General features: G+C 47.3%; 1 protein-coding gene across 3 annotated transcripts in view; it reads left to right on the top strand.

The window, feature by feature from the left end:
* The window catches only part of NECTIN1 (nectin cell adhesion molecule 1), a 445,468-nt gene that overhangs the window by 105,589 nt on the left and 324,105 nt on the right, over positions 1–15,774 (top strand). For all 3 annotated transcript variants that reach the window (XM_086956780.1, XM_086956779.1, XM_086956778.1), the window contains exons 2-4: positions 4,321–4,671; positions 5,706–6,008; positions 9,628–9,745. In XM_086956780.1, the coding sequence (XP_086812906.1) occupies positions 4,321–4,671; positions 5,706–6,008; positions 9,628–9,745 (772 nt within the window). The remainder of the gene's footprint in view (positions 1–4,320; positions 4,672–5,705; positions 6,009–9,627; positions 9,746–15,774) is intronic.

The raw sequence follows: 15,774 nt of genomic DNA, 5'->3' as shown, positions 1-15,774 counted from the left end.
GAACCCTCCTAGGGCGTAGATGGCTTGACCAGAGCACGCGCCTGGCATAGTGGTCCTTGGACTGCTTGGAGCACTGTAGCTGCCGGGTCTGCATTGCTCCGTTGTGTGGGGCAGTCATTTGGCTCCTGGGCCAACTGTACGGAGGCCGAAGAGGACAAGATCACGCGTTTGAAGAGCCAGGGAGCACGATCCCGCTCTCTTGACTCCAGTTTTTCTGGGAGAACTGCTAAAGGACTGAGTTGCAGCTTCTGGGATTTCTGGCTAATACGTTGCCAGCAAAGTAGTGTTAGAACGTAGATTTGCAAAACAACACAACACTAGTGATTCACTTTATTGAAATGCTGCGTCAGAGAGGCCTAGCTTTAGGCTTCTTAAGGTGCTACAAAAATTACAGGACTATATGACACCCGACCAGGCTTTTTCATGTTAAATGTTGTTTTTCTGTGCGACATTGTGGTACCTTATTTTGATAGGCCCAATCTGGCCCCTCTGTACTGATACATTCATACTCACAGAGGCCTGTGCAGCTCGAGCTGACCTCACTTCCACCTTGCTTTAGGACTGCTCCTCACCTTGCTCTCATGTACTTCCGGCCGAGCAGTCTCTAGGCCCTGCCATCAGTGACATCATGCGTCTTTATCTGGGTGTCTCTGGCAGTGCCAGTGGCCTTGTTTTTTAGTGGCATTGGAGGTCAGCAGTTTGAGAAGCTTGCCTTGTTGGTAGCCCGCGGAGTCATGTGTGGGCCACGTGAGAAGCTTAATCTGCTTTGTAGAACTTCAAACACAATTGCTCTTAATTTCGAGCCTTAATTGGCATTGTCCTTTTGGTGAACTGGACTTGTATCCTGCATGTGTGGTGAGGAGGCTTGACACTGTAAAGCCCCTATCTCTGGTGAGCAAAACTCCCCAGACTCACCTCTCCTCTCCCTTCCTCTCCCCTCTCTCTCCTCTCTTCTCCTCCCCCTCCGCCCAGAGCACTATACTGGCAGTGTGTCTATAGTTGTATGCTGCTCTTAGGGCCGCACCTTGTCCACACCCACAGCGCAGTGCCACACTCCCTCCTTCTCCCCTTCCCCCCTCTCCCCTCCACTCTCATCTCCTCCCTTCCCCTCCCCTCTCTTCTCCTCTCCTTTCATTTCCTCTCCCAAATGTCACTACTAGACGGCCTACACTTTATTTCAGATTTTCTTTCTGTGCCTTCTCTAAATGAGTTGGTATCCCTTCTCACTTTCGAACTTCTTCCCAGACGTTGTCGCTTTTGTTTGTGACAGGAATTTGTGTGTTTCGGCTAATTAACTCAAAATATTTTTTTGAACAACAAAGCAATGTTGCTGTAAATTTACTTTCCACCTGGCATTGCTCAGACCAGGTCACAAACTGCATGGATTTAGTAGAAGGTTGGAGTTTGCTCTCCGGACTTAATGGTAATTCTCTGAACGACTGAAAGCTCTCCCACTGCTCGTGTGTTACAGATAAATGCATGGTCTAGGCTTTGCACTATTTTGTGTGGTAAATCTCTGGTGTAGGTCCACAAAGTAAGTAGCAATACGTGCTCTTGCGCAAACAAATTACCTACTTTGCTAACGTAAATCTATTTGAATATGCACATGTAACAACAACATCCAAGGTCACATTATCAACAGATGTAAAGAAAGACCCTCACAGCTGAGACTGTAGAATTAGTGTTTTTGAAACAATTTGTCCCAATGCACATTGAAAACATATTTTGTTCACTGATTATTTAACATCATGTTCTGATTTAGTTTGCCTCATCGATCGTTTAGTATCATGTTCTTATTTCATGTTTGCCTAACAGTTTACCATCCAGGTCTCATTTGAGGATTGCTGACATGTGTTTCGCTCATATGCATGTAATGATTTAGTTTTCTCTAAGCAAAAAAATATGTGAGGTAAAGGTGTTTGTTGCATGGCAGTGGGACGACCGTGATACAAACGAATTACACTGTAAGCAATTCTTCTAATCTAGAATAATGCTGAAATGTAAAAAAGGAAGCTTAGCGAGATGTTTTTTGTGTGCAACCTGACATAAATCAAGGTTACAATACTGCCTATTGTCAGTGGGTTAGGAGTCTAGCTATACTCGGAGCCACTGGAATTATGTGGCAGGGATGACTAAATTAAGCAGCAAGAAAATGCAAATTATGGGGCATAATGCGGCACACTTTCTGATAGTATCACTTCCTTGTTGTGTCTGTTTGACACAGATGAACACTGTCTCTGCAAACGTTTCAGGTCATACAGCAATAAGCAACAGAAAAGGGGGGTCTGTTAACTTATGCAAAGGGACTTTCGCTCTTGGCAAGGCGTGTCACCATCTTTTTGTAACTTATGATCGTTTGAGCTAGACATTTTTTGGGGTTACAATTCTGCAAATAATTCTTACGTATGGAAGTGAGATTAAATTAAATAACTTGCTTTCTGGGAAATCTGCTAGCCTTTATTACCTTACAATCTAATGAGACCATTGGCAATATTAAAATGGTGGGTGTTTTCGAACAAACTTATTAAATGTAAATGTAAATGTACATGAATTTATATAGCGCAAATCACCAGCGGTTTCTAAGCGCTTGCTTAGGGAACCCGTCCTGGTATTCCCCTGTGAGATAACCCCGGCAGGGTATCCGCAAGGTGAAAGCCAGGCATCCCGCCACGAGGGGCCGTTGTGGAGATTAAGCAAGCTATTGCCCAGAGTCGCAGAGTGTGAGCCCGTGAATCGAGTATGCACCGGAGCGAGAACTGTCGAGTCCATGGACATTTTAGGACTCAAGACCCCGCCGAGCCGGGAATTGAACCCTCGTCCCGGGCTGAACTGAACTCGAACGATGCTACGCTAGTTGGTTGACAGTTTTACCAAGGCCAGCTAATTAAATGGGTAGTCATCCACTTTGTAGTTGACGGGAGGAACCCAATAGAATCCAATGATGTATTAAAAATAAATGGGCCCCACTGAGGAATCTAGTGAGGGCCCCTCGAGCCCCACATATGCACAGATATTCATTGGCCTTGGGCTGAATATGGGCCCCCTGATGGGTTGGGGGACTTTTGATGGGTTGGGGTCCCCTGCACCACAGAGGCTTCAAGGACCTGTTACACCCCTGATAGAATCAGCTCAGATGTGCAATGAACTTCAGTAGCTTTGCTGAAGCCACTCTGGGCAGCCATTGGACAGTGGAGCGCTGTAGATAGGCAGAGCTCTGTAGGGCTACCTCACGAGAGAAATCTAGCCATGGCTTTAGTGGTCGAGGACCATTGATATGCAGTTCTATGTGGAACACTGGTTGTTTTCTTATTGGTTTTGTATGGCAGACCCACACACTCCTGTGGTCGTCCTATTAGGAGAAATTTTAAAAATTAAAGAAGGTGGACTTATGTGATCACCTTCCAGAATTCTGAAATATGTGTAGCATGTGAAGCTGTAATTGTCAATTGGCAAAACTGCTGTTCCAAGTATAGCATCTGTTTCTCAAGTTTAACAGGAAATTCCCTGCACTGCCACTATGGCGTCTGTCTGTATCATTGTGTGCAGGGACATCTTCAGGTTTTTTCGGCCTTGCGCCAAACTTATTTTGGGGGTCCTGTTAGGAACAGCTTTGGGTTTATGATCCTATTTCACCACTTTCGTGCTGTCTTTGGCCAGGGCACTTGCAGTGCACAGAAGACAAGAGCACACATTCTAAATGTATTTACATCTAATATTCAGGGATAGTGACCTGTGTTTTCAATATTGTAACACATCAGCGCCTAACTAAAATGACTGCAAATAATTTTGGTTTCACCCTCCCATTTCTCATATGTGAGGTCATTTTTTTGATCTAAAAGATACTTTTTTGTGGATGTTGCATGAAAAATAAGCACTCAATTTCTCTGTAAATGTCTGTAATAGACTCACACATCACCCACATTAAAAGATATTAAAGGAAAATGGTATGTAAAACAATCTGTTAAAGAATGTTTACTGGTCATCAGGGCAAGACTCTACAGAACAGAGCTGGCTCTATCCAGGGCGCCCTGGAAGGCTGGGCCCTAGCCCACTTTGCCTATGTCTTAAAGCGTCTCTGATTGTGTGCTGTTTCCTGTGCAAATGCAATCAGCATTAAGTGCAAATGCAATCAGCATTAAATGCAAAGTACTAGAAGTAATTTTGTACAAATATGTTGGACTTATGTTTGAGGTGGATGTGTAGAATCCTAGTAATACAGGGCGGGGCAATGGTGAAAGTGCATGGTGTTGGATTTGCATTAGTCTGCTTTACTTTAAGGTATTATAACAGCCCCTCTCTTTACCTGTCTCTCATTTGCAGTGGTGCGGCCGCAGGTAGTTCTGGTGAACGATACAATTTCCGGGTTCATCGGAACAAACGTGGTTCTTCACTGCAGCTTCACAAACCCCCAGCCCAGCGTAAAGATCACACAGGTCACGTGGCAGAAGGCCACCAATGGCTCCAAGACGAACGTGGCCATCTTCAACCCCACTATGGGCACCTCCATTCTGCCTCCGTATGTCGACCGGGTGGCCTTCCGAAACCCCTCCTTCCGAGATGGCACCATCGAGCTCTTGCGGCTCGAGCTGGACGATGAGGGTGTCTACATTTGTGAGTTTGCAACATTTCCATCCGGCAACCGGGAGAGCCAGCTGAACCTCACTGTGCTTGGTAAGCCTTGCTGTTTCATACAGTGCTTGGGTGTCCCCTCTCTTGCAGTGCTTGGCGATGCGATTATCCAATATGGTTCTTGGCTGACCTCTCAGTTGAAGTGCTTGAAACGCCCTCTCATAAAGTGCTTGGTAAGCCTTGCTGTTGCGTACAGTGTTTTGGTGTCCCCTCTAGTGCAGTGATTGGTTATGCGTTAATCTTGGGTCACCTCTCCGTTGAAGTGCTTGGAAGGCTCTCTCATAAAGTGCTTGGTAAGCCTCTCTAGTCCACACACTGCCTAATGAATCCCTGCACCCAGCAGTGCTAAGAAGCTCCATATCCCCTGCATGTGAGTGTGAAAGACACATTGTCTGTCCTTGATAGCAAGAGAGTTGTCCTTGCACCTGAAAGGAAGACAGAATCTACCTGGGCCCTGAGTGGGAGAGAGTAACCCCTTGTATCTGGGAGTTATAGAGACGCTCCCTGCCCCAGAGAGTGAGAGACCACTCCCTGACGCTGACAAGAAGAGTGAAGCTTACTGCCCTTGGACAGGAAAGACATGGCCCTGTAACTGACAGGACTGGAGAAGGCCTCTGCCAATACTTGTAAGGAATCGAGAAGCTGCCTGGTCCTGGGATTCAGAGAGTAGCCCTTTGTGTCAGAGAGTGAGGGAGGTTCTCTGCTCTTGAGAGTGAGAGACAAGTCCTTGTATCTGACTGTAAGTGAGGATCAACCTGTGTCTGAACCAGAAGCTCCTTGTCCTTAAGGGAAAGCCAGGTTCCTTTCTCTGAAGTGGCTGAGAGAAGGCCGTGTCTTTGGAGACAGAGGAATCTAGAAACTCCCTTAATCTTGACTGCAGATTAAGTTAGAAGGAACAAAGCTTTCACCTTTAAATAATTACTTTTAGTAACCTGTTTTCGTGTGGTTGCAAACCACAAGAGTTGTACCTGTAGATGCATTTGACCCTTGACCCACAGTTGTCCCTCTTACTCTTGTACTTGGCTGGAATGGCTTCCTAATGCTACTATGTTCATTTCTCTCCTGGGTTCTTGCAGCCAAGCCTACTAACAGCATGGAGAGCGGCCCCAGCCCCATCATTGCCTCCCCGGGGGTGGCTCGGAAGATTGTGGTGGCCACATGCACGTCTGCCAACGGGAAGCCCGCCAGCACCATCACCTGGGAGACCACGCTGAAGGGCGAGCCTGAGTATGAGGAGATCAAGAACGGCAACGGAACCACCACGGTGATCAGCCGGTACCGCCTGGTCCCAAGCCGCGAGGCCCACCGCCAGATGCTCACCTGCGTCATCAACTACCAGCTGGACCGCTTCACCAAGACCACCACCCTCAATGTTCACTGTGAGTGGGAGACAAGAGAACAAGTGCAATCACAGGGGGTGGGGAGAGCACGGTAGTAGAGTGGGAACACAGCTGGGTGAAAGTGAGATCAGGGGTAAAAAGGAAGGACAAAGGCAGGAAAAACGGAACCATGATATATAGTGAATTATCACAGCCCTGGGGGTGGATTGTCAATAGGAAGAAAGTTATTGGCATTTTATTAAAGGCTAAATATAATGTAGAAAAAATGGAATAGCATGAAGTTGAATCTTAACCACATTAGCAAATGCTGGCTTTAGGGCAGTGTGACGGGTGCGGCGCCACGTGGCACTGACCTTTGGAGGGGGCGTTGAGCTGGGGGGTAGGGTGGGGACGCTGTGTTTAGAAATAACTTATGATTGGAGAGATAGGGGGCACTTTTGCCCAGTGGTAGTGGGAGAATCCGAGGAGGCGGTAATGGGGTGTGGGGTGCCAAGAATGATTGTCGCACCAGGCGCCACCAGCGTTAAAGCCATCCTTGGCAATGGCAAGCAGGTGAAGCACTGTGGACAGAATGATATGGGTAGGATGTTGGAATGGTGTGAGCTGGGAAAAGGAATTCTGCTATCAGAAAGGTGGAATAGTGCGAGCAGTAAGCTGGAGGAGTGTGGACAGATAAGGTGGCAAAATTACAAAATAGGATTGGTGTAACTACAGGGTGCCACCTTAAAGCAGGAGGAGGCACAATAACAACAATTCAGCATCATTCAGAAGTAAAAACATGTTCCCCACCATTATGGTGACAGTCATGGGTTATGAAGTGACGTATCATGGAATATAGTGTAGATGAAACTAAGGGCACATTGTGGGCACCATAACACTCATCCCCTGAATATCTGGAGCTTGAGGTGGAATGGAATGAAAAAGGAGATCAAATGTTTAGGCCCTTATCCACAGTAAAGGAGGTTTTTACCATTTGTTCATATTTTAAAATTCTTCTTGTGTTACAAAGAGGTACAAACACTTCCAAGTGGGCAAGTTCATGCACCTTAGCGTGATATAGCATGGCCTAAAGCCTTGCTCTTAATATGTAAATTAGGTGAATTACATCATTTGTGGACTTGAAATGTCTTGAGCCGGAGGTGAAATGGCGTAGAGTGCAGACTAGAACATCAAGCGGGATATAGCGTAGACCGTAACATAAAATATGAAAAAATTATTTCTTTGATATGCTAAAAAAATCTTGAGCAAGAGGTGGAATGGCGTACAGGGGCTGGGATACGTGTATCAGAAGCTGCTAGGTTCTAATTGTTCCTTTATATTGCTTTACACTGCCCTAAAGTTGCCTAAAGCATTGAGGAGACAGGCAAGACTGAAAGGGGGCGAGGAAACAGGAAATGAGGCAACAAGAGAAACAAAGAATCTTTGTAGATCAAGCGATCTTCCATATTTTGCTACAACAGCCTACCACCATTGGTGCAGCAGGTGCAGTTACACCAGAGACCAATTCACTGAAGGGTCCATTGAATCCTGATAATTGCTGTATTTTACCTTCCCAACAGTAGTCGAGGAGTCCATTTTGCTTGCTAACACCAGGGCTCATGGCATCCTTTCTACTCTACTGATTTGTGTGTTGTCCTCCAGAGCTCTGCTGAGAGTAACAGAGCATGACCAGGGCAGGAAGGAGCTGCTGAATATAGATTCAAGGGACCAGTTTCAAATGGTTTTGACAGCAGGCACATTCTTATGGACAACCAGTTCTTGCATATATTGAAACTGAGGTCCGGTGCACACTCTCTCCTTCCTGCCTGCACTCTCCTCGTGCCTGCTCCTGCTTCCAGCAGTGCTTTCAGGGGGCCCATCGGTGGCAGTAAGCACTATGCGTGAGGTCACATACCATATAGCGGCCTAATAGGTGGAACTAATAAGGAGGTGGAGCTACGATTGGTGCAGCCAATCATACTTATATACAAAATGGCAGAACATGGGAAATGTGCTAAAGTTATTGCGAAAGTTCAGATTTTCACTCAGAAGCTCATTAGCATATTAATATTTGCATATTTTTTATAGTTTTGTAAGATGTACGTATGTGTGACTTGTAAAAAAGAACATTGCCCCTTCGCATATGTTTATTCAACAGTACCCAAATGCAATTGCAGGTACCCCCACCTACAAATCCCTGCACACTATGTACAGGGCATTCTAGGGCAGTACATGACTTTATTAACACCGGGACTGGAAGCAACATTTAAATTCTCCCTGAATAACCACTTCTTTTTTTCTTTCTTCCCCTGTCACTCTCTCCTCCCTGCATGCCACACTCTTTCCCCTGTCTCCCTCTCCGATCATGTTTGCATTTGTCGCGCCCTATCACTTGATCCTGTTTTCCTCCTCTCTCGTGCCCTTTTGTTTCTTAACCTCTTATTTCGGTCCCCCATACACCACCTCTTCATCTTCAACCTTTCACCCAATCCCTCGCACGCTTGCATTGTCCGTGTGCCCACCGTCCCTGAACCTCTCCATGGACCATGTCATGAATCTACTCCTGGCTCACATTTTATGCACCGTGTGATCTTCTCAACTTTCATCTCATGACTTCACTCTACTGTCTTCTCATTTGCCACGCTTATAATCCTTCTCCTCACTGTTCTTCCTTCAAACCTTCTGTCTGCGCTTTGTATTTGTCCTCTCATGTCACTCCCCCTACCTTGTTTTCTCCCCCTCCAATTCTTCCCTCCTTCTTCTCTCATGTCTTGTCATCGCTTCCCACCTGGCTGTTTTTCCCCTCCAACTCTTGTCTTCTATTTTAAACCAATCTATTCTCTCTGCCTCTCCTGTCTTCTCTTCCTTACAATCACCTGTTTCCTTATGCCATTTGCTGTCTATTCTCTCCATCCACCATCTCCTTTCTGTTTCCATCTCCTGTTTCACCTCCTTTCTCCCAATCGCATTCCTTCTGCCTTATTCTTATCTTTTCTTTCCACAAATCTCCCTTCTCTTCCCTCTCCCATCTTACACCTCTCTTCTTTTCCACCAATCTCCTTGTTTGATTCCCTCTCCCATCATCTTTCCTTCTTTTTCTCTGCCCGTCAATGTCCATTTTTCTTCCCTCTCACAACTCTGATGACCTTTCTATATTTCAATCCCCCACCTGCCCCCTTCTCCCACATCTTTCTGTCCCCCTACGTCTCCGTCATGCTTTCGATCTACTGATCCCCATTGTTTTCCCTCACTCAACTCTGGTCTTGTTCTCTCTTCCAACCAATGTCTTCCCATTTCCCCTTGACTACATCTCGCCCCTTTCTCTCTGTTTCTACCAAAATCGCACTGTCTGCCTCTTCCTCTCTGTCTATCTGCATGTTCCAATCTGTATTCTGCTTTCCTCTCTTAAATTTTGTCCACTTTCTCTCTTCAAACCATTCTCCTCCATGATGCCCTCTCTTTTATCTTGTCCCCTCTCTCTTATACCTCTCGCCTTTCTCTGTCTCTTTCTGTCTCCTTCTCTCTCTACCAATCTCTTTCTTGTGCCACTCTTCCTTATTTTCCGGCTCTCTTTCCACTATCTCGCTTCTGTTTCTCTCTCTCCCATATCTTACCCCCTTCTCTTCCCACCAATCTCCATGTTGCCCCCTCCCGCCTCGCCCCCTGTGTCCTCTTGCAGATGAGCCTGAAGTCAGCATCGAAGGCTTTGATGGGAACTGGTATTTGAAGCGATCGGATGTGAAGCTCACGTGCAAGTCTGATGCCAACCCTCCTGCCACCTCGTTCCGCTGGAGAATGTGAGTAGAAGCCTCTTTGCCAGATCCACGTCATTTCTCATCCGCCTTGTGAATTTCCACGAGATTTTCCACATCACCGTAATTTGCGACACCTGGTCCTTTCCAACCATTGGTTGAGATGGTTTGAGTTTCAAGCGGGCAATGCACAAATGCCAACACAGTCCTGGAGGGCCCTTGCTGCTTGGTGGCAGTGGGCTTTGGGTGCTGGTGTCCAAGATCTCAGTGAGCGCCAGCTGCTGAGTGCCAGGACCGTGGCACTAGCGCCCTATGAGATCCATGGAACTGAGTGCCACTTTGAGTGAGGGTGTGAGTGATGGAGTACCCTTGGGTGTGGTAAGTAAAGGTGCAGGGTAGCCAGTAGTATAGGTGAAACAGGATCAGGTTTATTCTTAAGGTAGGAGCCGCAGATTACAGGTAAAGTAGGTATGAAGGAATTCCATCTGGGAGCAGCATCCTAGCTGCTCAGCCCACGCTCTCAACTGACATTCACTCCACCAGGCGCACACCAGCGTCTTAATTACAGCACAGTCACACTGGTGGAGCAGCAGGGGACGTAACACTAATGGGGGACTGCATGGCATAGAGATGAAGATACCACAACAGACCTTTATGAACTATGTTTATAAATCCAAAAACATTTTGTATTTTACTTTGATTGGAAATGGACCTTGGATAGATGGGAGCCCACGTTCGCCCCATTCTAGCCAACTACATTTGTAAAAAATAGCATAGGGGTAATTTTGAAATCTGAATTTTACATCTGAGGTAGTGTATGTGGTTACTGAGTTCCTCTGTCCTTGCCCATGGGACTCTCCTTCGAGGCCTGTGACAGTTGTGGAAAGACTGTCTCTCGTGGCCCGAGTACTTGGCCTGGGAAAGATGGCCCCCGCAAGCAGATCGCTTTGGATTTTGGACTCCCAATCTCATGGGACTGCCTTTGCATGCGAGAGACTCTCCAGCGATGGAAGTGATGCTGAGGTCTCGGAGGAGGTTTTGGAATGTGAGACTCTCCTGTAAGATCCAGGCAGGAAGTGAGACATGAGCTCTGGGAGCTGGGCATTGATTTATGAGTGATGACAAGATATGTGCTTTGAGGGTCTTGGTGATGAGTTAGTCATGAGGCGCTAGCTGAGCCTCTGGTCAGGAGACTAGGTTCCTGAGTGTAAGCCGTTTGCGTAAGGCCTAGGCAGTGGACACAACATGGATGACACTCGCCTTGAGTGTCTTGGTGTTGAGTTAGCCATGAAGCGCTAGCTGAGCCTCTGGTCAGGATACGTGGTTCCTGTGCGTAAGCCCCCTGCGTAAGGGGTAGGCAGCGGACACTGCATGGAGTGATAAGGACACATTGACTAGTGATAGTCTAGACAGGTGGTGGAGTTTACAGTAATAGAAAGGCTGTGCAAGGCCTCTGAGTCTGTGTGCCAAGAGGGCATGATGTACTCCTTATCCAGGTCTCTTGATCCCAGGGGATGTTGCCTTTGTAATCTCTGATGAATAAAGATGAATAGTTGTGTGCATATAGAATTCACTTAATTCATAAACCATGTATATCAAAACGTTCACCCGTATTCATGTTAGCACTGAATAACAGATGATGATCGTTTTTTATACCTCAGAAGGATGAAAGGCTCAGTTGACCCTCCACCCTACCACCCCCCCACACCAAGATGGTAAACTTGGTCATCGGTTCAAACACAGACCCCTACAGAGGGTGCATTAGTCTGCTGAGCCATCAGAACACTTCTCTGGGTGCAAGCTTTCCGGAAATACTCTCGGAAGGGTCTGACAAATGTAGGATGTGTGAGATCAGATCATATAAGGGTTCAATTTTTGATGCTTTGTGACGTAGGGAGGGATGGTACTTGAGCATTTTAAAAGGGGCAAAACGAGAAAATATAGTTGTCTACTTTCAACATTACACTGGGATCAGTGACAGGGACCTAATTACAGTAGAGTACACACCAGAGGCGCAACTAGAGCCACATTTCGGGGGGGGGGGGGGGGGGGTTAAAAAAATGACGGGGGCTGAAACTTTAAGCAATAGGCAGAGTGGAGCTGCAGGGGCTCAGAGAAGGGGTGAAACAACAACAAAGCCCCATTAACATGCAAATGGTCTTTTAACGACATGTGAAGTGCTCGGGTGCGGCTGTGTGTGTGCCCGTGATCTGTCTCATCCCGGGCTGCGACACACAACGAGGGGGGGGGGGGCTGAAGCCCTTTGAGTCCAATGGGTGTTGCGCTCCTGGTACACACGAAGAACACTGCAAAATCAGAGGAGTGAGCAGGAGTACACAGTGTCATGCAATTAGCTGCAACTCACTGCATCAATGTGTGTTGGCACCACCTCAGTGGGGCATGCATGTCTGGGCTGGCACCGTGGGAAGCACAGGCTGGCACCAAAGTCGCATGCCACCTCTCAGAGAAGCATCCATGGTACTATTATCGATGCCCCACCCACTCTGCCCTCCTCACTCATCTCCCCTAGCTTTGACTCTGCCTCGCCCCAGCACGTGCCCTACCCTTCACTTTGTGCCTCTCCATTTTCCTGCCGTCTCACCCGTTAGCACTCATCCCACTAAGTCCGTCCCTGGTATGTCTCTGCCCCTCCGTCTACATTTCAACCTGTTCCTTCCAAGCACCTCTCGATTGCCTCCTAGCCTTTGCCCCCATGTCACCCCTCTTCTGCCCCATATTCATTCATTCATTTTTCTTGTCGTCTGCCCCTTATACACATTTTCACTTCCACATGCCCCTCACTCTGTGCCACACTCAATTCCCCTGACCCCTCCCCTCTATGCCTCCTCTGTGCCCTACCACTCACTCCGTCTTTTTCCAAACCCAATCCTCCTACCTTCTGCCCGGAGCTTTAAGTGTGACTGGTCCTGCCGGTGCTCAGTGTCTGCAGCTCTAAAAAGCAGGTGCTTGGTCAAGTCCTTTTTGGGCCTTTTGACCTCACCCTCTGAGTGAAAAAAGACAATCTCAACTTGGCAGCAGTACCGCCCTTCACTTTCTTTGATGTATCTTTAAAGGGACTCGTTACAGTTCTTTCACAGTCTTATCTTTTCAGAACAGGAGCATTTGTAACTATTTTATACCAAGATGCTGTTGTTGTTGCTTATTTATTTTATGCCTCTAACGACCATTGACAAAGCCAATAGTCCTGGCTTATTGTAGGTGTAATGTTACTTAAAGCATTATATATCTGGATGCAGAGACAGAAAGAAGCAGCAAAATACCAGTCGGGCGGCACATAATGCTAAACAGAGTTTTCAAACTTACTGTTTTAAGCCGTGGCCTTAATTATATCGACGACGTCCCTTTCAGAGACCCGCCCTCCCAGTTTTCCCACCCCATTTAAAGCCCTGCTTCTGCCTTTCCCTCCATTCCTCCTCTTCCGCCTTCCATCAATCCATCCTATCCCCCTCACTTCACTCGTCCCTTACCCCTCACTCTATTCCCCTGATCTCACTACCCCCCTGATCTCACTACCCCCTCACGCCACCTCCCCTCTGCCTCCTACCACTCCACCCCTCCTCTCCACCCCACCGCTCGTTAGTGCCGGGCCTGGACTGGAGGCGGCATCATCCCGGCCTTGCCTGGCCTCAGCGTCGGCGGATAATGAGGACATTAGGGCCGTGATAAGTGGGCCGTGTCTGCGAGAGGCGCAGGGGTGCCGCTAATGGCCGACGCTCCTGGAGCTGGAGCCAGGGCCCGGGGCCCCGAATAATGGGCCAATGTGTGCCAGCACTGCCGGAGACGCACACGGCTGGAGTAGAGAAGCTCTTTACCAGTGACACCCTCTCTCACCACCCAACTATCATACCTCTCTCTATATCTCCCTCTCTAAAGACGTTTGTCTCCTCAATTTATCATTTTCCTTGTCTCCCTTTCAAATCTTCCTCTTTCTTTTCCAAATATCTCTCTTGTCTCTTTCTCTTTTCCCTCCAACCCCTTATTTGTCTCACTCTCTCTTCGTCTCTCTCTCTCATCAATCTTTGTAGCTCTCTTCCCTCTCCTTCTCTTTTTCACACACACTGATTAACTCCATCCCATTCCTCTTTCTTCCACCCATTTCCTCTTGTTTCTTTAACTCTCTTTTGCACGTTCTCTTCCACCCCTGCTTTCTCCCTTTGTCACTGCTTCCTGTCCTTCCTTCTTTTTCCATTTTCTGCCTTCCTCTCTCTTGATCTGTGTAAAAAGTTGATGATGAAAAAAAGACTCATGCCACCAGACTGAGCACCGGTGCCCATCACGTGCACCAGTTGAGCAACATGCTCTCTGCTTCCTGCTCTCTTTCTTTTACTCTACCACTTTCATTCTCACAAACGACCACTCCGTGCCAGCAGTCGGGCATCCTTTTCTAAATCCACAGTCTAAGCCATTTGCTAACAAACTCATCAGGTCTCGGCCTGTTTCCCTTTCCTTTTCCTCTTTTTTGTGTGCTCCCTTTTTTGTCTCCCTTTGTTTTATCATTCATTTTCCTCCAGTTTACCATCATGCTGTGCTTTGGTTTTCTGACCACGCTTCTATGTTATACCTCTGCTTTTTGATGTGTTTGCCTTTTCTTTTGGCCCACCCTTCCTCCTTTCAAAAATGTTCATTATGTTTTCCCTTGTTTCTTCTTCATTGTATCCCTTTTCCTCTTTTGCATTCCTTCTTTCAGCTCATGCCTTTTCCCACCAACCTTTATTCTCTTTTTTCATTGCCTTCTTCACTTCACTCTTTCTTCTAGTTCATATTTACTCTTTCCAGTGGCCCTTTCTTTCTCTCTTTCCCTGCTTCCTACTTTTCCATGTTTCCATTTCCCCTCTTTACTCAGCCTCTCCTCTGAACCACTGACGTCCTGACGTCTCATTCTCGCACCTGTCCTGCTCAAGCCCTCTTGTTGTCTCACCTGTTCACCTCTGCCCTTTTGTCCTCTCATCCCTTCTGCTTATGTTCTCATACTAGCCATTCTGCCTCCTACCCTCAGCGTCACTGTCTCCCCACCCCCTCTAGCTCCATACTGTCTCCCTCCATCAGATAGTCTGCCTTCTATTTCCCCTTAATAGTCCTTCCTCCCTCCTCCCTCTGCTCCCTCTGGAAGTCCGCACTCTGTCTTCTTTATTACTCAGCAGCGCTTCCCCAACTCTAATCCCAGCCTTCCTACCCTCATCCTTCACTGCTGCCTTTACAGCCACCTCCAGGCTCTGCGCGGGAGGGTTACTCACTCAGATGGCCTTTTCCAGTAATAAATAAGCCTGATTATCTCCATCCTTGCTTTGGGGCCATGAGTGATGGAATGAGACCCTGGAAGCCGAGCAGTGGCAACATAAAATGTATTCCGACACCCATCTAATGCTCATTAGGGGTATGGTGATTCACTCCTCAAATGCCAAGAGTGGGATCCAGACCAGCCTCTCTGCTTAACCTACGACAGCCTCACCCACTTGCGCTGCTGGAGGAAAGAAAAACAGCCAATTATCACAGCACTGGCCTGCTCATGCACAGGGGTGCTTTCGGGTCTTGCCCACAGCTGCGGCTGCGGACAGAGAGCCTGCACCTTTCTGCTGATGATTTAGGAAGGATAGCGCTTTCCAGCACATGGTGTAAGAAAGCGTTACTTCCAACTACCTGAGATGAGAGGTGGGCATCGTTGTCACCCATATATATGATTAGCCACTGAAATTATGCAGCATGGGTAGAGCAAATTATGTAACAGGGTTGACTAAATTATGCATAACTGGGGGATTGAAGTGGGCAGGGCGATACTGGAAACCTTTCACTTCCAACTGGATCGTGGAAGAGGAAACTGGTATTGTGTGTTTAACTGTCAAAGTAAGTTTGGAAACTCACAGAGGCAGTGAGGTAAAGCAGCGAGTCTGTCAGGATGAGCTGTGTGTGGGACACCAGCTGAACCCTCTCCTAGTTAGATAAGACGTAGTACAAGTGATAGGTATTCAAAATTCTGTTAAACTTTAGTAGGTCCACCTGAGATATGTCGTCACAAAATAGACAAGCGGTTCTTCTGATCAACGTTCTGTGACTGG

The sequence above is a fragment of the Lissotriton vulgaris genome, chromosome 2_1 (genome assembly GCF_964263255.1).
Source record: "Lissotriton vulgaris chromosome 2_1, aLisVul1.2, whole genome shotgun sequence".
In the NCBI taxonomy this organism is placed as follows: Eukaryota; Metazoa; Chordata; class Amphibia; order Caudata; family Salamandridae; genus Lissotriton; species Lissotriton vulgaris.
Note: the sequence above shows the minus strand (reverse complement) of the source record. Positions and strands in the feature narration are given on the sequence as shown.